This window comes from Meleagris gallopavo, chromosome 6 (genome assembly GCF_905368555.1).
Source record: "Meleagris gallopavo chromosome 6, MGAL_WU_HG_1.1, whole genome shotgun sequence".
Taxonomy (NCBI): Eukaryota; Metazoa; Chordata; class Aves; order Galliformes; family Phasianidae; genus Meleagris; species Meleagris gallopavo.
Window position 1 is genome coordinate 29,082,684 of NC_139409.1, and position 24,163 is coordinate 29,106,846.

Genomic DNA, 24,163 nt, shown 5'->3' on the forward strand with positions numbered 1-24,163 from the left:
CCCTTCCCATGACCTTACATCTTTTCACTGAAGTGGTGACCTTGGATATTAATGTAGGTTTTGAGGCTGACTTTTTAAAGCATTTGTCCTCATTTCAGATGCTAGTAATGTACACTCATTCTCATAAAGGCCTCCCTTCTTGCATGCAGGGCAGACATTCTAATTTCACACAAGCTATGGATTCTTTCTGCACCTGGGTCAGGGGTATTCTTGCCTGCTTTTCTACACAGCTTGATCTGCTGCCTTGACTTGCAGCATTCAGCAACACTAGTTTAAAGAGAAGCTATCTATACCTTTACAGATAGATCTATCTATCAAATATATACCGGGCCTGGGTGAGAATAAATAGAGTCTGTAATTCTAAGATGCAAGTGTGAATTTCAACTGAATTTGTATGGCAAAGTGGTTTTGAAATCTCTTTCTTGAATTCACTTTCAGCTGAGAATTCAAATTAGATGCACAAAAACAAAAAATAGAAGGAAAAAGAAATGGGCAAATGGGGAAACAATTGTGATCCGTGGAGTGATTGAACACCAAGGGTCTTATTGACTTCAGCAGGGCCATGGCTTTGGCCTTTGTTGTACTAACAAAAGTTGTCATCTGTTGATAAGCAAGATAGAGGATGAAATCTACCTTTCTACTCTGTCTCAATCTTTCACTCTTGCCTATCTTTCATTAAAGTCTTTGTCACTGCCTACTGCCAGCAGTAGTCGTGACAAAAAAAAAGGATGGTCCCAAAGTGGGATCTCATGTAACAATCTGTGAATTTCTAAGTGATTTGTGAAAATGGATGTTCAAATTATTACTGTTTTCCAGACAGCTCTGGGAACTCATAGTTGCTTAGCAAATTTGATACTGAGTAATAAGGACACTGCTCTTTGTTTTCAGTGCTATGGAAAGATGTGATTTTAATTTATTTGTATAAGATCATGAAGTGCATGTTCTAACACTACATTATGTATTCAAGATATTAGAGAAACTTTGGTCTTTTGTAACTCTCTGCGTGTGAAGCTGTCAGGGAGAACTGACAGGTTGCCTGCCATCACCTTCTCTCCAGCTAAGTCAGCAGCCCACACTGTCAGTGTGAAAACATCTGTTGAATGGATTTATTGACTAAGTCTTAGGAGCCTTTTTCTTTTTTTTCTCCACACTGTTTATTACAGCCCTGACCTAATGAACTTAATTTGTTGACATGTTTCCCTCAGTGTCTTACTTGATCCCATCTCACGTTTCTTTCTACTGTGCTGTTTTCTTGGCAACAGGAGTTCCTGGTGCATCAGCGTGTCCACCAGTTGCAAATCTACCAGGCTCAGATGGCTACAGTTGGCATGGCGGGATTAGATAAACATCGGCTGGTGTCCAGGACTCCATCTTCCCCCACTGATTCCACATTACCTCACCCAGCCATGGACCAGCCCAGCCAGCATGTCTACACGACTGGTAGGATTCCCTAAAGACTACTTCTAATAGGCAGGGCAAATGCGTTTGTTCATGTAGGATCAACAGATTTAAATGCCTTGAATACCTCCTGCAGCAATGCATTCAGTTTTAGCCTTACTGTTCCTTGGTTTTATGGTGCTGTACTGGCTTCAAGTCAACCAGTGCAGCTGATAAATCACGGGGTTAATATTCACACAGTCATAAATTATTATCATTGACTGGCTCTGGCAATATAGTAACAGGTGCATTTTTTCTGCCTTTAAGTCATTTATAGCTTTTTCTTTCATTTCTCTATCCTCTGGCTTTTTTCTCCATGTTCTTGTTGCTTGTTTTGTAAAGAGGCCATCAATAAGTTGAAGAAAAATCTCCAGTAAGTAGGAAAGCTGCAGAATAATTCTCCATGTCTTCATTTGACAAGTCAGACTACACTACAAGGTTGATTGCCCTATAGAAAAAGCAAAGTTGCAACTCTGACTGGAAGTAATATTGACTTCAACTCAGGTGTCCTCTAGCAGTTGTGTGGAGTCTCTACAATAGAAGGTTTTCTGATCAGACCCGGATAGTCTAATAATGAAGGGAGAATCTCCTACCAGTGTGGTCTAGGTTTTCCAAAGTCAAGGGATTTGAACACTCAGAATTATCAGTGAAGGGAAGAAAATGATGACAAAAAATTTCTTCTAGGTAACCTAGCCTCTTTTTAAAAGTTTGAATCTCAGCATAATATTACAATATGCTTATAGGCAAGTTTCACTTATTCTCTGCATAAGAAATGGGAAGCGAGTACAGTAGTTATCAAAATTTGTCATACCGTAAAAGCTTGCATTTCTTGAGGCTGCAATGATGCACTTAGAAAAAATATATATTTATGTATATACATAAAGATATTCTTAAAACACTGCAAGTGAGTGAGTGGATGCAAAGTGGCATTCAGAGATGAAAGAGATAATTTTTATTTTAAATATAGTCAATGTAAGAATTTCACTTGTTGGGTGAGAAACATTTGGACTTTATGGAAGGAAATCTGCTAATTCACTTTTCATGAGTTTCTGCAAAAAGGCCAGCTGTGCAGAGACAGTATTATTAGGGCAGGCCACTGCTTTTCTTGATGTGGTTCATAGAGTTCCCAAGACATCATAAACTCATTCTAAAAGACTCACAGAAGACAACAAAAGGAAGCTCACTGCATACATGCTTCAATGTCCTCTTCATCTTCTGGAGGTATGGTGTGATATCATATTTCATAGTACAGCTTTATTCATTACTAATTTCTTCAGGGTTTTCTCATTGTTACTGCTGTTTTTCAGAACATTTCACCTTCTTCAAAGCATGCTGTTAGACAACAATTTTTAAGCCTCTTGATCTCCCCCTCTTTGTTCAAAATATTATTTAAAGTTGATCCAAATAAAGAATTTTAGAAAAGAATGAGTATTAGGGAGCCATAGTTGGGAAATTTTGCTTTTTCTGACTTAATGCAAATTCAGTTTCTTTTGTCCGGTGCCCTCTATCATTCTATGGCTCCATGTTGCCACCATTTCAGTCTGTCATCAGGGACACATTCTGACCTCAGTAATATTGGTGTAAATCCAGAATAAATCCACCAGTCTCAGTGGAGCTGCTCAGCTTTACACAAGGAATTTGAGAGCGCAATCTGGCTGTGTAGACATTTGTTCTGGAGAGACAGAATAACCATCTTTTATAAATATTTCACAGCCGTCTGCAATTGAAAACAGTTGTCTTTCTCTCTTTTCCTTTTGTGGGGGTGGGGAGATTATTGGCTGAATCCTGTTAGGGAAATCCTACAGGCTATTTTTAGCAGTAAACTCTACTACATCTATTGTACCAAGCACATGTGCTCTACAGCCAGCAGCAACACATCTGAATTACTTGCGCATCCTAAATCGATTTAGATGCTTGGAATAAATGAAAGCATATCTCAGTCTTTTCTTAAGTTAACCCTGTTTAGAAATAAATTTTTGCACTCTTTAGTGCGAATAACTGACTAGTTAGAAGTTTTTTGCCATTCAGTGCTGACTTGACCAATTAAACTGAAAATTGATTGGACAAAATAATTCACGCACATCAAGATTACATTTTTATTTATATTCTATTGTCTGTGTAACTCTGTCTCTACATATATATCTCTATCTTGGTGTCTATCAGTTTGGACTATGCAATTCTAAGCTTAAATGGAATACTCAGAATAAAATGATTGCTGAAAGAGAGGCAGACAAGCAATACGTTCAACTTTTATGTTCACTGAAGTCCATTGGATGTCAGTGCCTACTTTGCCCAAGCGCTTCTGAAAATCCTATTGCATGTCCATTTACCTTCCTGCTTGGGCAGAGGGATGGGAGGGAAGGTTTTCTTAATTAGCAGTATAATGACCACTGAATAGTTCTACAGTCTGGGTGTGCAACAGACTTTAGGAGTTAAAACTCCGGGCGCCAAGATAAGGAAAGATGAGTATGCGAGCATGCATTTATTTGCATGCATACTTGCTATTTCAAATAACTTATAAGAGCTGATGATAGAGCTTCAAAATTTATAAACTGTGCAGTGCAAATAACTGCAGAGAAAGGAAATTATTAACTTTTTTGGCAATACCAGCAAAGATTTTAAGCTGCATTAGTTTATTTGTTCCAGATTCCCTGGTTCATTTTTTTTTCTTTTAAAGAAAACAAGCTGAAAAATCTGTACTAGAATTTATTGCTATTGTATTGTTTTGCATGTTGGATCATCTTTTAACATAAAGCTAGTGATGCTACATGTAGGTATTATTTTTGTGTTCTCCTCATCCTAAACATAATTGTCATAATTTCATTTTGACTTAAATAGCATGATCCCTAACTACTGGATCTAAAGGGCATGAGATAAGTAATATGGCATATATGTTAGCCTACTCAGAGCAGCATAATTTAAAAATTTTGGCTACTAACTGAATCATCTCAAAACCTTAACTTTGCATTAGCCACAATGGTTACAGATTCCCATTCAGCAGGGTTTTTAAACACTATCCATTTAACTTCTTTGCCAAATAAGGGTGGTACTGAGCATGTTCTTGAATCTGTACTTTAATATTGTATTTTCTTCACTGGTTGACTCTTCAGTAGCAGGCTAACACAATTTTACCAGAACTGTGTTGGCACAGCATAGTTCTATTGGCTGATACATAAGAAGGAGGTTTTGAATACCAAGTTTTGCAGCTTGGAGAAGTTGTTAATTTGAGTTCTTTTCAACCGTAAGAGGAAGAAAAATGTTTCCCAAATAAAAATGGTTGACGGGGGTAAGAAAAATATTTCCGATTCCAGACATTTCTGTGGGATATGCAAACAATGAGTAAATAAATAAAATTATATTTCAGCTCTCAAACTTGTTTTAAGAGCCTTGAAAACTGAAGTTTTCTTTCATCCTTAGCCTAGTTTTTAGAACTGCTCTCTTTCTCCAGGTGCACAGCTACAGAGCAATGTGATATTGATATCTCCGTGTTATAAGGTTGTTCTCTCCTGGGAGAAATGAGTATAGAAAATTCCAAACAAACCTTGCACTGTGGTATAACAACAGGATTTGGTCCTAATTGAACACTGGATGGAACAGAAAAAGGACTCTGTCTGCCACTGCTGCAGCTCTGAAATTTCCATCTGATATACTTTGAGATCTGGACTAATATATTGGATCAGTTAAGTAGTACAAACACAGAGTGTCACTGTCATTACAAAATTTATTTTAAAAGACTTTTCTGAATGATTTTTCTTAGACCGTCATGAATATATAACATTTTCTTGTTACACAGAGGTTAACCAACCTCTTAAAGAAAGATAAAGAGATAAGACTAACACGATTTTTTCTATTCATAAAAGATATAACAAGACATCACTCCATTTTTTTTCTTTTTTACATTTATGTTTTTAGTGTAATTTTTGAGCATCTTTTTTTAACTTTCTTGGTATAACAAGATGTAGCTTCTAAGTCAAAATTCGGACTCTTTGAAACAAAAGAGGAATTAAAGATCCAGAATTTTCATCTTTCTTCTACTGGCAAATACAATCCAATTATGCAACAGTACGCATGACATGAGACTGAATAACTTGCATTTGTTTTACTCTCTGTTTCTTTTTATGTTGTCTTTGCACTGAAGGTGTTGTGTATGACAGCCTGATGCTGAAGCACCAATGTATGTGTGGCAACTACGCTAATCACCCTGAGCATGCTGGAAGGATCCAAAGCATCTGGTCGAGGCTGCAAGAAACTGGGCTGCTAAACAAGTGTGAGGTAATAAAAAATAAAGACCAGATATGTGAGGTTTTTTTCAAGTGAATAGCATATTTGTTAAATCTAAAATCTATTTTTCTTCTGAAAGAATAGAGTGAATTGACACAGGAATTATTTAGATTTAATTGACTATATTAAAATAATGCATTTCAGTAAAGCACACTTTCCAAATGTAAAACAAAAATTTTGCACAATGAATATCATTATCTGCATACATCAGAACATAAAATCCAGTTACACCTGTGTTCTTCACCTTGATATAGGAATTTAGCAAGATACAATCAAACCACAAACACAGATCTTTCAGTAGAGCACCTTTTAATTTCTTCAAGCAGCTAACAGGTTTTTTTTGTTCTGAAGTAGTATAGAACACTGCTTGTTTAAATGTAATTTCTATCACTTCATAAGCATGTTTCACCTTGTCTTATTTCAGGCTATAGTCTGTTTTCATAAGCATTTACATTTGCCTGAAATATGATGGGTACCAAGCCAAAAATCAATACATACAAGTGCAACATAATAAATATTGCAGAAAATAATATCAAAGCAACAGTGGAACTTTACTCCATTTCAAAATCACGTATTAAAATATCATGCTTAAATAAAATATGAGCTCTCAGATTCCTATATCACCTGGGTTACCGAAAAACAGCTTTTCCTGCCACTCACTGCTTCCCATGAGCTGTCAACTTCTGCAGAAGCCAGTGACAACCAAAGGTGCTTACTGCACTGCAGCATATGTCAACAAAGTTCAACAAGTCTGCTTATGTTTTGCAGGATCCTCAGATTGTTGGGACTCAGTCAGTTGCTTTCATTATATATTTAGGTTTTTACAAAGGCAAAAGAACTTGTACAACAGATCCCCCTTTTTTTTTTTTTGGTAGAATTTTTTTGTACGTAGACTAGCATACTGGGCAGTAAGATATTGCAGATATTGCAGGCACTGGAAATTTGTTGTATACAATCATCTAACTAAATGGCAGCACTCTAACAGGCTAATGGTTCTGTGGTTTTTGGGTTTTTTGTTTTTTTTTGTTTGTTTGTTTATTTGTTTGTTTTTGCTTGTTCGTTTGTTTTGTTTTTAGTTTGATATTTTTTTAAATCTTAAAGACTTTCTTTCAGCAAGGTCCTTAAGGCCAAATATCAAATAAGTGGTTTCATTGATGGGATCACATACTTAAGAAGTAAGTTAAACACCCAGTTGAGTGCTTTACAAAATGAAGGCCTAGATACCTTACTGATTCCGGACTCATACAGAAAAGTCAAGAGAGGGCAAGTAAGTATGTGGGTCACTCTGAAAGTAATGCTTCATATTTATTTCCATGGAAACTAGAACAGATAAAAAGACCACAATTACTCTATTTGGTAGAACAAATTTTCAGCTACAAAATACTTTTTTCAACATAGTCCTCACCATTAGCTGTGCATTTTTGCCAGCAGTGAACAGGAGCCTGAATGCCACTCTCGTAAAAATCTGTACCAGCAGAACACTGTCACTGTTGCCACTGCTGAAATGCACCACCCACTGCCTCACTGTGCTCATATCCACTGTTTAGTCTCTATAAACTTTCAGCAAACACCAGTGAATGTCAATGGGTGCCACCTTTTTTCTCACGGAGGAATTCACTTCCACAACTTTGCTTCATACACATATCCATGTCAGACACCATTCTGTTAAACTGCCCCTCTATACTATCTGTCATGCAGCAATAAAATGTACTGGAATATTTGTGGGAAGGTTCAACCTCTGCTACCCTAAAACTAACATCTGCCTCTGATATCATGAACCAACATAATAAAATAGGAGGCATTACTTTTGGAGCAGCCCTCTTAAAGTGCAACGTGCCACCTTGTATTATTTTATGCAGCAATAAATAGATGTTGCCAACAGCAAATTGTGTAGATCTGGAAAATTTGTTAATTGGTGAAATAATATTGGTTAATTCTGAAGTTCATGCAGTTCAATATGTCCTGTAAGGTTTCTCTGCTAATTCTGCCATTTCAAAAATTGAAATGCAACCTAGTGAGTCTTTCAAAATCCCAAATGAGAAGATAGGAAGTAAATCCTCATGTTGAATGACACTCAGCTTATTTTGGCTCCTACTGTGTGCTTAGAAATGGAACTGGAATGTGAAATGAACTATCAAAATGCAGACTCTGGTTATAAAACTTAGAGGAACATCAGTGTGAAGCTCATGATTGATCTGATGTTTATCTTGATTCTCTTACATAGCTAAAGACAGGATTGTACCTGATGGTGCAATCTGTTCTTTGCTTCACTAAGTTCTCTAGCATTTGCTCAATAACAAATTCATCTTTAAATCCGCTTACTTTTAAAATACAGGAGAATTAAAATGATTTGCTTCAGTGTTAATTTGATTCTTTAGAAAAGTTACTCAGACAAATATCTGACTCATATCACCAACAGAGTGTCAATTGCATTATTCAAGAAGTAATGCATTACTACAGTTAAGCTGCATTCTAGAATATACCACATTGAAAATGCAGAGCCAAAGCAACACTTGCACTCCACTGTCTCCTTTACTGACTTCTGAATGTCTCCTCATGGGCATGAGTATTTCTTAATGTAATTTCTCAATATATGTTTTGTATGAGTTTCTGTCAGAAGGAGTTTGGGGTAAGGGAAGGTCACTGGTCTAGTTTTGCCAAGACCAATGCCTGGTGCACTAAGTCTGAAGGATGGTTCAGGTAGGCTGCGGTATCGTTCTTTGTCTGATGAGGAGCTCCAGGATCAAAACTAGCTCAGCCAGGGGTGGCTTAAATCTATGCACTTCCAACATGTGCATCCTTAGCCAGAGGAGTGTGTCAAGGGGTCCTCCATATTTTGTTAATTCAGCCAGAACCTTTAGTTAAATGAACAATCCATGTCTGTATGATCTGTATTACTTCTATCGGGGAAAAATCAGCCCCTGCCATCAATACATGTGAAATCAAACATACCTGGCTGACAGCTTATTACAGTCAAAAGATGAATCTGGGCAAATTAATCACTCATATTGTCCTCAAAGATAGAATATATAAAATATAACTTGGTAAAATCACAAAAAGATTTGACTGGGCTATTTGAAGCTGTATCTTCACTACAAAATGAAGTGTGGCTGGATTTGTTCTCCACTGCTATGGCCAACTGGCATTGGAAAGCCCATATTCACACTACCAGGAGTGTACTCATATGCCTATGTCAGTGCCCAAGCCATGTTTGGGTTTTTTTTTAGTTCCCATCGCTGCTCAACCAAAATGGTGTGAAGGACCCCATTAACAACATAGCAGTACAGAGTATTGTGTTCCTCTGCCTATGAATGTTTCCTAGAACTGCTCAATTTATGAAGGTTCCTCCAAAAATAATGCCTCCTATTTCATTATGTTGTACCACAGCATCAGAGGCAGATGTTGGTGGTATGGCAGTAGAAGCTGAACTTTTCTGCCAATATTTCATTGCATTTTGTGGCTGTGTGACAGATGGCAGCAGATGGACAGTCTGACAGAATGGTGTTTGAAGTCATGCAATTTTCTCTTCATAAAGAGCAGTGCATAGCTGCCCTACCTTTGGGAAGAAGAAAGGCTGAATGTTTTGGTAGTGATGTCTGCTTTCCATTTGTTTTATGGAGAGGAAGTATTTACATAACTCCTGTGGGGTCTTAATTTATGCACAAATGACTGACATTGGACTACTCTGATCAGTACACTTTTGGAGAAGAAAAGAAGAATGTAGACAAGGTCTCACTGCATACCCCCACCTCTCCTTCCTGTAGAGACTGTGGTTCAGAACATTTTCCTCTTCAGCCTGGAAATTGATCTAGATTTGGCTAGTTTTCTGTAATGGTAGGCATTACACCTCCTGCTGTCTATATCTCATGGACTGAAAGGGAGCAAATGAAAGAATTTAAGGTTTTAAAAACCTTTGTTTCTTCCAGATCACATGATCAGAATATATTAGAAAAATCCTATCCTCTGAACCTCAACTTACCACTAATGAATAAATAATGCAGGAAAAGTCCATGAAGACACTTTAAGAGCCAACTCTACTGTTTAAAACATATTCAGACTAGGCACTGGGAGATCAAAACACCAGAAGATAATAACTGCATCTCTCTATAGATGCACGAATGTCAGAGATACAACTGGAGTTCCCACAAAAAAGAGAGAAAGAGATGTACTGACTGGCAAAATACCTGTATTATCTGCATGTTTTTTTTTTAAATATGAGAGAATTGAACAGTGATGAGAATTCCCTGAAAAATAAGACCTTGTCTGAAGACCTTGTTTATAAACTGGATAGCCTGGGAAAATTTCACAGAAATTCTATATCCATATGAATAGCTGCAGTAGAGGCAATGAACACATACTGAGAGACCTGAGCGAGAAATATTGCTTAAGCTAAGTCAACAATTCCTGTTAGTTTAGCAGAGAGAAACAAGTGGTGTCACCTTTGTCTTTGTGAATCTCTGGCTGTGCAAGAGTTCATTTTGCTGAAGGGCTAACCAAAATCTCTAGGTTAATAGAGATTGTGTGAAACTTTAATGGTATATTTTAAACTCAAGATTGGATTAGACAGTCCTTTTTACCTTAAATACTGTGAGAGGTAAAAGCATTTTCCTGTTCTGGGGAAAATAACTTTCTGGTTCTGGACTGTTCTTTTGAAGCACTTGGGTGCATTTTGCTCTCCTGATACGTGCAAATGTCTCCATTGATGAGGGAACTGCATATGGCAAGGGAGAAAGCAACAAATTGTCATGTAGTTAGAAAAGATGACTTACTCTCTGCAACTGATGTATGACTAGTGAAGCGCTTTCAGCTTCTCCCAAGTGAAATAAGTTCCACAAATTCTGTGCTATTTCACCTTTTTCAGTTGTTTTTTATGCCTATTTTCTGCTTTTTAGTGTACTTTTGATAACAGCACCGGCAGTGAAAATGAAGAAGGATATAAAATAAAAATGACGTATAAAAATGTATGTCTGAAGTTATACAAATGCATGCTATATCATTGGATAGCTCATATCAGTGAGAGCCATAAGCAATTACTCTGCATAACAGATTTTATATGATTCCAGACATTGACAACAAAAGCACGTTATAAGATGTGCTTTTGAGTATCTTCTAAATCCTGACATCACTGTGTAAAAATGATTGTTCTTTAGCTATTTGATTTCTTCACTGAGCTTGTTTCTGCACAACCTGTTTCTTCCTAGAAAATCTGTCAGGACTGGGTAACAGGTAGCTCCTCAGCAAATACTGCTCCACTCTAATTCATTTTGGAGACGTCACTACCAGACCCTACTCTGTTAGTGCAGAGCCATAGGACTGTAGCTCCGTGCTACAAGAATAACAAGTGGCTGTGAGTCTTTTCATAGTTAGAGTGATATAGCATTTAAGAGCACTTAAAAAAGAGCCAGACAATTAACAGTCTTAAACGTATCTTACAGAGCTTTTGTATAACTTGCAGAAAATATACAACCAGACAGTGAGTATTTTACTCAAGGTTCTTTGATGTGACTTTCGTAAAATACCACTTTACTTTTCTTTCACATTTGTTTTAGCTGCTCTAGAAACCAGCCTTCCTTTCTTGTTTCATCATGAAGAACTGGGCATACAGATTTTGAAGCAGCTTATTAGAAAGACAGAACTTAATGAAAATGGATGAATAAATAAATATTACCAGTCACCTCACTTGTGAAGCAAAAGACTTCATCTGACTCAGAAGAACTATTATAGAGTTTACTGATTCCATGAAATAACATAATGTGCTGATTTTGATTGCGCAATTATGTGTTTAGAGGATGTGAATACATTGCTACAAATTCTCATGTGAGACTGGGAGAGGCCTGAATAAATTGGAGATGAAAAAAAGGTTTATTAAGTCATTTAGTTCCTGGATCATTCCCTAATTTTTTTTTTCCACTGCTGTGTCCAGACAAGTTTTTAACCCTACAAGGAATAGGGCTCCCACCATAACCCTGCATGGAAGTTTATTCCACATTTATCTACATCCAACTTTTAGGTCACTTTTCCTCATTTGTCAGAAAAAGTTGCTGCTGCTAAACTTGATATAAAGAGGGCATGATTCCTCTGGCTGTCCCTGGGCAACTCCTTTCTTCCTTACTATATTTTCTTTAATGTTTATGATACTGCTTTCTTCTTCTAGTAAAGATTTTGGTGCTTCCTGATATGCATGAGTGGATGATGGATATAATGACAGCTTAACCTGTAAAGAAGTAGACAAGAGCAATATTTCTGTAAAAGGTAATCAGTCTAGTAAAAATAAGATTGGTCTGTTTAGGTAAATTCTGTACCTATTTATCTGTAGGCCTTGACAGTCAGACAGATCCACATTCTGGACTGTGAGAGGTTTTGCCCTAGATGTTCAAAATGACCAGCTCTTCAAACAGAGTCTAAGACCTTAAAAATAGTCTGCTTTCTCTTTGTGTTATCCAATATTAACAGGAAAGATGATCTTGGGACCAGAACTTTGTTGACAGTGCTGTTTATTATGCCTGAATCTGAACAAAATCTGCTTCATGCTGTTGTTTGCAACGGCACTTGCACTGGCAGATAAGTAAATATTTTTATGACAGGCTGTAACTCCAAATGCATACAAGAAACTGATCTACTGAATAAGAAAGCATTAGTCTTATTGTTTCTCCCTTCTTTCCTATCTACCTCCCTTTCTAAAGTGATTAAATGTTTGTAATTGATTTATAGAAATAGTCCCACCCTTTCTTTTTTTTTTAATACTTATTTAAATGAGGAGACTAAAAGCTGGAGAAACAGTTAAAGAGACAAATCTCACTTATAAAAACATAAGGAAGCAAGCAGGTCAGTATCTGCAACAAGAAAAATGACCCTTAGAGATCAAACATAAATTCAAAAAATAAAAATACAGAGAAATATTTTACTTAAGAATGTAAACGCTAATTTTCTTTCTCTCCCTGGCCCTCTTCGTGGTGATCATGCTCTCCCAGCAGCATAAATTGCAGTAATTACAAAAAAACATAAATCTGCATTCAGAACAGATCTGCAGCTTACAGGTGTGAATAAGGTTTTGTTCTTTAAACAAGACATTTTCTAGTCAACTCTCTGATTTAAGAAATATCTTACGTTTTGGTTTGTAATTCTTAAAATAATGTATAGAGGAGTCAGAATCTTTTCTTTCTCTTGTATTTGAAATTCTTTATTAACTCTGCTACAACTTAAGCATTTGTGATAAACCACACAAGCATTTGTTTTTCATATAGCATTACTTTAATAAACAAATCAGTGTCACATTCCTGCATGACACAATTTCAACCCATTATTAATCATACTAAATGTTATTTCAAACCTTTACTTTTTTCTTTTTTCTTTTTTTCCTAAATATTGTCAGTGGAATATTGTAGGCCTCTGCTGTTTTCTTTCAGCGAATTCGAGGTCGAAAAGCCAGTCTGGAGGAAATACAGCTGGTTCACTCTGAACATCATTCACTGCTGTATGGCACCAGCCCCCTGAACAGACAGAAGCTGGACCCCAGGAAACTCCTAGGTCTGTACAGGCCTCTATTCTACTGAGAACAGCACATTCCAGCACTGTCATTAGTCATAGCTGGTGTCAGTTTAAAATACTTGGCAAGCAGTGTGACAAAAATTCACTTTTTCCAAATGCATTGCTATGTGGAAGGAGAATGTTACAATGGAAGCCAAATATAGATTAGCAGAATGCGCAGGCTGGAAAGCACAAAGAGAAGTTTCTTCTCATTTGCTTCAAAACTGTCAAAACATTAACCCTTTATTGTTATTTGTTCTCCATCAGAGATCAATGGCAATTTTGAACACGGTCTTCAATCTCCTTGTGTTCTCTGCTTTGAAAATGAGAGTTTAAGATACACTTGCTTGTCAGAACTGCTTGTTTGCTGTTCTCATTTGCTTTATTTCAATGACTTCAGCCATGCTAAGTGCAGATACCATGCCTGAGTCTTGCTATGAAGTGAACTTTATTTTAATGCCTTCCCATTATGCAGAATATCATATATTTCTGAATAATGGGGAATAGACTTATTAAAATAGTAAATGGACCTGTGAATATACAGAATGCCATAAAACTGTCAAGATTTTCATATAAAATATATTCAGGAACAGTCAATGCTCATCATAAGCTTTCATAGTAGAGAAGTAAGGTTAAACTGGGCACTGTCATGACAAGAGCAAGAAACAGAGGCTCTTCTCACACCTGCTACAATGATGTGAACGGAAACACAAATAGAGCATTTTGAAAATAATCTCTGAATGAAATTCTGCCTTTTCTATCCCTGCACACAAGGTGAAACACATTCTCTGCTATTTTTAATACACAGATTCTAAAATGTGGAGATTTGCCTAAATGTAATAAAACTCAACCCAAAAACCACATCACTAGCCATCAAAAGAAATTGCTCTTCTAGTTTTATTAATACATAGCAATTATTTTGCTTTGGAAAGAGTTGCTTCCATAAGGTAAACTGTGGCTTCAGTGAGCCGTAAAAGTAGATAGGAGAAATGTACTGATCACAGTAACATCTAAGTTTATACACCTTTGACAAAACAAAATCAAAGCTAAAAAATAATTACAACATGATAGATTCTCAGAAGCTAGAATTTTCAAGGTAGGAAATCCCCACTAAAAACAAACAAATAAATAAATAAGCACTAAAGTCCTGCAAAATGAAGAATTGGAAACATTTTTATTTGGGTTCATCAACATTGTCAAAATGTTCCATTTTGATAGAGTCAAGCATTTCATTTAGATTTTTTTTATTCATTTCATTTTAATTTTTACATTATTTAATATAACATACATTTATATGAAGTCTTGTTCCCATTTTGGAGGGTTATATGGGATGCAGTGTGTAGTTTCAGTTATGGAGGAAAAAAAGTAATGGACCCAGGCATTCTTGCTGTGTTTCTACCTATGTATACAGAATGCAGAAAGCTCTGCTTACCTAATCTCAAAATCCATTTATTTGTTCACAGTTCTTTGCTCAACACTCTTTGCCTTTGTCATTTGGCACTCAGTCCAAAACATTTACTCTGAGTTTATATTGAGATCACACTCTTAGCATATATCCCGAGCGTATCTTTGGCTGAAAGCCCTTTTCTGTCTCTGTAGGATGTTTTCTTGCTGCCTCTTGCATGGCCTTTTACCAAGACAATGGTCAATTAAACACCCTTCTTACATGCTTTTGCATGTGCCTGTTTTTTTGGCTGGAAACTCTAACCATTGAAGCTTTCATATTCCTATATAAAATAACTTAATTATCTTTTACATTTTTCCAAAATGCAGTGTGACTGTTCCATCTCTCATTGTCCCCAGTTCAGCGTGGTTGAACCTAAACAATGCTGACATTAAAATTAACATCTTGGTATGGTACAAAAATTCAAAATGATGTGTAGTGAAGGAGAAAAATCTAAAGGAAATGTTTCTCATCAAAAATGTCATCAATAACAAAATCATCTCATAACTTTCCCATTTCAAGTAAAGTGCATTTTTTTCCCAAAGAAATTGTTCCATCAGATTATGGTTTTGCATTCTAATGAAAAGGGTTTTGTTCCTTCCCTTACTCCTCTGTGCACCAAAAAGGACAGTCACACTTTGTTCTTCATTTAAGTCTCAGAAAAATATTTATTCCCTGTCCCTGTTCAGAAGAGGACATTTGCATTTTCTGAAGGTCTTTTCTTGCTCACATGAAGTTTCTGTATCTTGTAAATAGAAAAGAAACGCCTGAAGGAATAAAATATATTGAGTGACTAAAACTAGAAATGTGCTACCTGTCAATAAGTGCTGATTTCTCTGTTAAGGAAAACTGCTCTGTTCTGGAAGGCTATGAAGTAAAACAGCTGTGAACTACTGAAGTCAGTGAGAATTGTGCACATAGATATTGTTCACATATTCTTCATGCTTTCAGAGTACAAACTGTCTTGAACTCCGGGCTTTATTTCTCCAAATCAGGGGTTGCCAAAGCAGCTATTTCAAATGATTGCTTCAATTTTTACACTATCATGCAGTTTAGCTTTTAACTGATCATATTTCACTGTGGTGTGTTAAACAACATGTTATGTTGCATTACATTTTCTTGATGTGAATGAAACTAATATGGAGACTGTGTGTCACATCACATTATGGTTTCATGTGACAGAATACAATCTTTCATACCTCTCTGAATGACCTCAAGGGCAGAACAGTTTGATTGCTTTTTACCTCCTCAACCATAATTAATAAAGTGTTTCTAAAAATCAAGTTTCCTATGATCACAAGTTTTTAAAAGTGGGAAATACCCTGTCAACACATCCCTGACAGTGAGGCAATATTTAAAGTACAACTAAGGGATGCATTTATAGAGCATCTCTGCAATTGCAATTACTTCCTTAGAAAAAATGTCTTTGTTCTTAAAGGATGATTCTGGAAGCAAGTAGATTTCTCAAACTGACATTGCTCTTTACTAAATGGTGCCTTTTAACAAGTAAACACATTTTTAGTGGATTTTTTCTGTTGGAGGGGGTGATCTTTTTTTTGTTTGGTTGCTTTTGTGTGTGTGTTTTGTTTTGTTTTTGTTTGTTTTTTGTTTTTTGGCATTTTTTTGTGTATGTGTTTTGGTTTTTTTTTCCAGGAAGGGAGTGTTTTCCCATCACTCTTGCTCATCAGACTCTCGGATCTGAATAGCAAATCTCAAAAGTGGTATTCTTAGCTTCTATAGGGGCTTCCTGCTTGGCCACCCAGTTTCACTAACCAGCTCCCACTACCTTCATGGGTTGACATTTTTTAGTACAATATTTCTAGCTCTACCTAGGAATTTTTGTGATGAATCTTTTCTAGATCTTTCTTGTCAAGTGATTTGCTTGTGACTGCAAACACTGACATGATACAAAGCCATTTGTCTTTTACATAAGTCACTCTGAAAGTAATGCTTTCTATTTATTTTGATGAAAACGACGACAGATACAAAGACCACAATAAAACTACTGGATAGAGCGAATTCTCAGCTACAAAACACTATTTTCCAACATATTCAGCACTGTTAGCTATGCATTTTCCTCCAGTGATATGCAAGAACTTGCATGCCATGGTCATCAAAGTCTGCATGGACATCCAGAACATGGCTTGTTTCAGCACTGCTGAAATGCACCACCCACCATCTCACTGTGCTCACATCCACAGTTTGCTCTCCATAAATGTTCAGGAGAATAAGGGAATGTCAGTAGGTGATGGTTTTTTTGTGCACAGAGGAATTCAGTTCCACACCTTTGCTTCATTCCCTCTTCTATGTCAGACTGCCTCTCTGCTGCCATCTGTTGCACAGCAACAACACGTAACAGAACATTGGTAGGAAGGTTAATCTTCCTGGTACCGTACCACCACCATTTGCCTCTGATGTTGTGGCCAACATAAAAAAATAAGAGGTATTACTTTTGGAGTTGTCCTCACCTACTGAAGTATTTCAATGTCTTCTTTCTATTATTGTTTTATGCTGGATGTATCCTAGGTAAGAAAGGGTGGTACTGAGAAATATCTACTATTTACCAAATTCAGCTGAGGCAACAACTCCAAGCACAATTCTCACTATTCATCCTCAGGGCTTGCTTTTTACTGCTGATTTTCATTTTCGGAGAAGTGCTGTGAGCTCCTTTCTTTCTTAGAAGATAGCCAAGTGATGGTCTCTCTCTCTCTCTCTGTCTTACTGGAGATTTTCCCAAAGTTATTTTAATGAATTCTTGATGCTTTTCTTATGTTGAAAATTCTATCTTCAGCTTTTTTGCTCTTGTGCAATAAGAAGTTAGTATCCTGGCAAATTTCTTGATGAACTGAAAAGGCTTTATGATTGTTTTTCTCTGTTTTAATGCTATCCGTTGATTGATTTTAGTGTCTTTCCTCACCATCTGCTTTTCTGTTTCCCCTTTGTGTTTGTTGTTTTTAATAGTGTTTACCATGTACAATGTGCCCTGCTGCACGGAGATAAATGAGAATTCATCTGTTCTCTCTTATGCAATGGAATTTAAGAAAAAAGTCTAATCATTCAATATTCTAAAAACGCCTCCTTTTATCTCAAATTTCAGTCTGTGTTTCTATTAACATCTGTCACTGTTGCAGCACTAATTTTTTAGTTAGCTGCTCAAGACTTTTTGATCTTCCCCATAGCAAAAAGTGAAAAACTGCTGCTCACATTGGTCCCTGGATCTGCTTAGCAAGAAATCTGGAAAATCCTTCCATACCTTTGCTTTGACAGTCTTTGTCAGTAAACATTTCCTTGCGTGTCTGAGGCCATTAGGACTCTCAGTACGAGAACTTTGCATAGCTGCTGCACCTGCATTTCCCCAGTAGCTCCACAGGAGGTTTTGTTTCGCTTCTCTAGCACACTGTGCAAACTGATCAAAGGCCTCTAGTCGGTTAAAAATGCATCTTGGATTTTACTCAAAGCGTAAAGCACTTTCTTCATCTCAGACCTTTCAGTCTGGTCTCCCATACTTCAAAGATGATGGCTTATAATTGTCTTTATACATTTCATTGGCACCTGCTAAACATGAGTAACTGCAGTGTTTGCCCCTTCCATAACAATGGGTGGCTCCTCTTGGTAACTTGAGTGATTCACTATCTAACGCTTCCTCCATATGGCAAAGCCACAAAACCAGTTCTGTGATATGGCAGGAGAAAAGTCTGTGTTCTCTTCCACAGCTGCCTTAGGATCATATTACATACTTGAATAAGAATGGTGTCAGGTCCTGAAATTCTTACCCTGTTTTGAGATCGTCCTTATCAAGAGAAACAATGAGTTTAGTGGTTCAATAAAAAAGAAAATGTGAACAAATAAAAAGTGATTATAATTATTAACTTATCATATTATCTATAAAGCATAATAAGCTAGAAATTAGATTCTAAAACCTATTAAGTTTATGTTCTCTTTGGTAGAATATATACACTGAGTATTACTGACATAAATAATGAAGAAGATATTTCATGTTATGTTTTAAAATATTGAAACATAAAAATAAAAAAACATTAACATATTCGTTAATGGGATATAAAAAAAAACAGACCGACATTTGAATAGCTAGGAAGATGAAGACAGCACTTTTCGAAGGAGAAACTTTTTGGAGAGCTAAAGTTAAGAAATCGTCACCAGTTGCATGTGAAGCTTAATGACGTTCCCTCTGTTGTCAGTGAAAAGAAACAGGCACTTCTCAAGTACAATTCATCTCACCAGTCATCCAGGCTGGGGAGAGGTGCCTACCTCACTCCACTGGCTGTGTAATAAGCTGAGATGAGTAGCGTAGGCAAGCTGCTTATCTTTTCAGCAGCTAAAGATAGGGCTGACTACTAGCCCTGGTTCAGAGTGATTTTCTGTGAAGTTGAGTTCATTACTTATACACTCATTAGAAACCCTTGCTTAACAATCTTAAGATTTGTCACTGTTGAAAAAAAAGTAAATTAAATGTCCCAGGGCTGATTTGCTTTTGAGGTATTAATCAAGTTCTTTATGTTCATTTTGTGATGCCTAAATTCAGAAATCAGAATTACAGTAGAGATTGTTGTTCCAGTACTCAACTGATTTTTTTTATAATTGTACTTACTGTTTCTTTTTTTTTTTCTTCAATATATAGGAAACGTGTCTCAAAAACTCTTTTCCTTGCTGCCTTGTGGGGGACTTGGGGTAAGTAGATGTTTGGTTGTTTCTTTCAAGAGGGGACAGCACACAACAAATGTATTAATTCATAGATTCCATAGCACTGCTTTACTAACAATTCAAAGTCACAAGAAGTTGATAAATCTAGAGAGGAATCCTTGGACATTATTTTACCGTTTTCAAAGACATGACTAAAATACATTGCAAGCATATGAAACAGATAGGAACATGTTTTGTGGAAGTGTGTACATTTCTTATTTGCCCTATTTTTTTTTTGTGTGTGTGTGTGTGTGATCTGTTTTTGAGAAAAGTAACGTGCAATTGTTTCTAGCAGAAATTTGATGAAGCTGCTTCATGTATTGCTGAAAAGTAAACATAGCTCTGCATTGCTCAGAGAGCAGAAAAAAAGTACCAGATTACCAGAACAAATTCATTCTGAAATACAAGCGTTGACTATTAGTATTCAAAGGGCAAAAATTTACAGATAAGAATATGCTGAAACAGTAGGTAAACAATTCATCCAAATTATTGAAAACATTTAGAATAGAGAATTTCTACTGATCTTGGTGTCATGCTCGTACTAAATTCAAGGGAAGATAATAGCAGGATAAATCCTTTTTCAAGTACAGGTGTTTCAGGTATTTTCTTTTTTTTTTTCCCCACTTTCATTCTTTTTTCCCCCACACAGCAGTTTTCCACATGTCTAGTTCAGCTCGGTTCATTATTTACTAATGTCAGTGAAATCAAAATGCTGATATTACTATGTATGGATAGGCTGTCTGAGTGATGGTATATGCTTTAAGTTTTGGGGTTTTTTTGCTCTTTCTCAGTACTCAGGAGTAAAACCACAATCTCTGGAATGAAATCAGAGATATAGTTCAACTTCCAATACAAATTTCTAATATTTTATTTACTTTTATCCTTCACAAAGGATAAGTTCCATGCCATAGTAATCTTGTTTATAGGTTTTTTTTTTAATAATGAGATACTTGACAAATAAAATAAACATTGTAAGATTTTAACTCCCAACAGTAATAATTCCATTTGAATTTTCAGTATTTAGTAATGTTTGATGTACTGTGAGTTATAGAGAATGAAAGGAACTGGTAATCTATCAAAATCCTTAACTGTGGATTTAGGCTTTCTAACGATTCTAATCAAAATCTGGCACTTGGTGATTAACAACTTGCTATACTTGAAAATTGGAGATCATTCCTTTGTATGGATTACCTAACATTACATGTAGTCATGTAGACATGCATGTACACACGCACCTCTGTGTATTTCTGCATACACAGATGCAATGCACACATGCTTATGTACAAATTTATCTATTAAAAAGGTGAAATTAATTGTCATCAAAGTATTTCTTCACAGTTACTGCAGTAATCAAGATGTTTGGAGAGGATTAAACAGGAGATGAATGATGTTTGAATGATGTTATGAAAGAATTTTGTTCAGGCTTCTGAGCAAGGAAAAGCTGGTGCAAAATTTCTTGACAGTTCTTTTTGAGGGCTTTGGAAAGCAAATTGGATCAGGGTATGCTTTGAAAATAAAACTATAAAACGTTTTTCTACAAAACATATTATTGAGACATGGGTGAGTTAGTACTAAAATATCATAAATAGAAATGGAGTTTGAAATCCTTTGAAATCCTTTTAGTAATGAAAGTGTGTTGCCCACTGTAAGGAAAACACAAGATAGTAAAACTCAGCATAGATTAGCTTTATAAACTCTTAAATTTATCTGTACTTTCTTGAGTCTCTGCTTTATTTTTGATTTAGAATCATGGAAAATGGATTAAAGAAGCTATTGTAGAAATAGATCCTTTATTTATATTTTTCTAGTTGGTTTCCCTTTCTACATATTATTATTGTCAGCCTTGCTGTGGGCCTCTTAAAGAAATGGGTTGTGACCTTTTTCAAGGTAAATAATCAGATTAGGAGCTCTCTTTCAGTGATATTTAGCTGTCTGTTGGTTAAGATGAGCTTTGGGAAAGGGAGCTGCTTCAAACCGTCTGGAAAGCAATTCCTCCATTTACTTTCAAAAAATATGCTAGAGAGAAAGAAGAAGCATTGCTATTTAATGGTTTTCAACTTAGTTGAGGGTTATGAAGCAGTAAACAGTGTGAAAGCCATAATTCATACAAAGACTGTGAGGAGGCATAGAATCATTTAATTTTTTTCTTATCTTCTATGTTTGTTTGTTTGTTTGCTTGCTTAATTGTTTATTTGTTTACTAAAAAAAAACAGTGAGAAAGGCTATTACAAAAATAAGAAAAAGACCTTAGTTCTTGCAGAATACTTTATAGCTTTCTCTCGATTCTCTTGATTCTCCCACAGAGATATGGGAACCTTGCTGATTGTTATTAGGCAGCTTTTTTATTATTAAATAGATGTGTGGTTAAACTACTCACATAGGCGATGTTCCCATCTAGGATTATTTCTCTTCCCTGCCAGGTTGTATTTAATATCAGAGTTCCCATTTCTTAAGGAATGTTGTTATTACTGAGAAGATCATAAATTGTTTCTGGGTGGGGACCCTCACACCACACTAAAGCTGCACCACTGTTGAAAAGAGCACTGGGCCAATAAGACAGAGCACAGGAGGGAGCAAAGGCCATGTGCCTAAGTATATAATCTACCTATCATACATTAATAAAGTGAAGTCCTAGCATCTCTTTCACAAAGCTTGTATATTTCACATGAAACAATCATGTTGACAAAATGTGAACTATTCTTGGAATAAGGGTTGGAATTCAAGACTTCATAGGCATTGCAGGCATAATGAGTCGATGGGCAATAAAGATTATTGGCATGAACTTCGGATGGCTTGCCTTGTCCTGAAAGGACTTAAAGGTGCACCTAACCTCCTCAACCCTAAATTCCACTATATTGTTGATTTTGTTGTCATCTCTATCTGTTCTAATACCACTAATAAATTATAGCCAATATGAGGGATCCTCTTTTTTGGATTTTGCAATTGCAGAAAAAGAAAACTTTATCAAGAATTTTGAATTTTTTCCATAAAAAAGTTCTGATATTTTGGGATGCTCTTCCATTGCAATTCTGGATTGTTTGCATCAATACATGTAAACAATCTAATCTAATACTGCTTACTGATTGAGTAAAGAATTTTCATCTCTATGAATATATTTTCAAGTAGTGATAGTGACTAATTAAGTCAGAGTCACTGGTGGATTTTACTTGGTATATGCCATGATTTCTGAAGTAGAAGGAAAGAAAAGAAAGAATAAGAGATAGAACAACTAATAAATATCTCCCTATCCAAGAACCCAAAGATGACTTATACTGACAGCCAAAGTGAACAGATCTAATATACATATATAAAAAAGGAAGTCTATATCTGACCTCCTAAATTTACCCATAACAGGTTTTCTTTCAATGACAGTTCATTTTTCATCTGAGAGCTATCTAAAGTTAGCAACACATCTGCTGAACTATGAGACTTCCTTTTTGCAGTAATGTTTTTTATTCTGTTGGTTTTTTTGTGTTTTTTTTTTTTTTTCTCCCAGTTTCAATGTTGCAACAGGATTAACTGTTATTAAAGAGTTCTAATACTGGGGGTGTGATTCCTTGCACTAAAGAGAGACTATTAGCTCTACAGCCAATGTTTCTAATAATAACAGATTTTTCTTGTAGCTTGTCAGAGGTTTGGAATGTGGAAAGGTTTCCAGGAGGTGGGTAAATTGCAGGTGAAATGGCCAAATGGGGAGAACAATCACAAATTACTTTCTGGTCCTGCAAATTATCAGAAAATGTCATAATTTTTCTTCTGTGAACAGCCACTAGAGATATAACTGATCATTTGGTCAGTGCATCCATCTATTGCAATTCCTCCTCTTCTGCTGCAAAAATGACAACAAAAAAAAAAAAAAAAAAAAAAAAAAGAAGCAGAAATCTACTTTTAATGGGAGCAAGTTTCATCTCTTTGCCTCAGTCTGTCACTAAAAATAGTGGTTGTTTTCCTGCCTGTTTGACCTGCTGCTGTGTGAAGAAATCTTGAAGTCATTTCTCAGCCATATTTTTTTGCCTAGTTGATCGGCAAAAAAACCCACAAAAGCAAAGAAGAGCGGGCTTTTATGATAATGTCATCATCAGCTCCCAGCTTCAAACACTTCTGCGGCTTTTGAATTGTCATTTATAACTTGGAACTGAACCGACCCATAATTCCCTTGATGCATTTAGAGAAATTGATAACAGACTGCTTCTTTTATGGCTCAGAGGAGGCAACTCCAATCACATCACTATTGGCAGTCAATATTATTTTCTGACATGGTTGTAAAAGTATAAAGGGGCTTATGGCATTTGTTTAGATGAGGAATGGGCTCTCAAGCTGTGCTGGGGTTTATGGGTCCAGATTACTGAGTAGCAAAGGGAATATGATGTTTGCAAACAGGATATGATTTTATTTAAGTTTGGGTTTCATACGTTGTTCCCTGGGGATTACTCTGCAGACAGAAGAGAATTTCACTTTTATCATATGAAATTGGGCAGTTGTCCAAACCTCCCCCTCCTTTTCCCCCTCAAAGACACTGCTCCAGACCTGTAATGTGTAAAGTCAGATTTTTAAATTGCAAGAGGAGGAGATGGGGAAGAATACCACCCTGTAAGAAATTAGACTTTTACAGAATAAATCTTTAGTAAGGTTAGCAGTGTTGTTCATGAACTAAATACTGAGCTATCTGAGTGGCTAAGAATGGCTTGTACATATTAAGAAAGTCTATTGCATTTCCTTTAATTTTGATGTTGTTATAGTAAAAGAGGAGAGATTTTCTGCTAGGATAAGCTG

General features: G+C 36.1%; 1 protein-coding gene across 2 annotated transcripts in view; it reads left to right on the plus strand.

The window, feature by feature from the left end:
- HDAC9 (histone deacetylase 9) overlaps positions 1 to 24,163 on the plus strand; it is a 465,688-nt gene that overhangs the window by 323,926 nt on the left and 117,599 nt on the right. For both annotated transcript variants that reach the window (XM_019616457.3, XM_031553921.2), the window contains 4 exons: positions 1,263 to 1,440; positions 5,576 to 5,709; positions 13,125 to 13,245; positions 19,329 to 19,378. In XM_019616457.3, the coding sequence (XP_019472002.2) occupies positions 1,263 to 1,440; positions 5,576 to 5,709; positions 13,125 to 13,245; positions 19,329 to 19,378 (483 nt within the window). The remainder of the gene's footprint in view (positions 1 to 1,262; positions 1,441 to 5,575; positions 5,710 to 13,124; positions 13,246 to 19,328; positions 19,379 to 24,163) is intronic.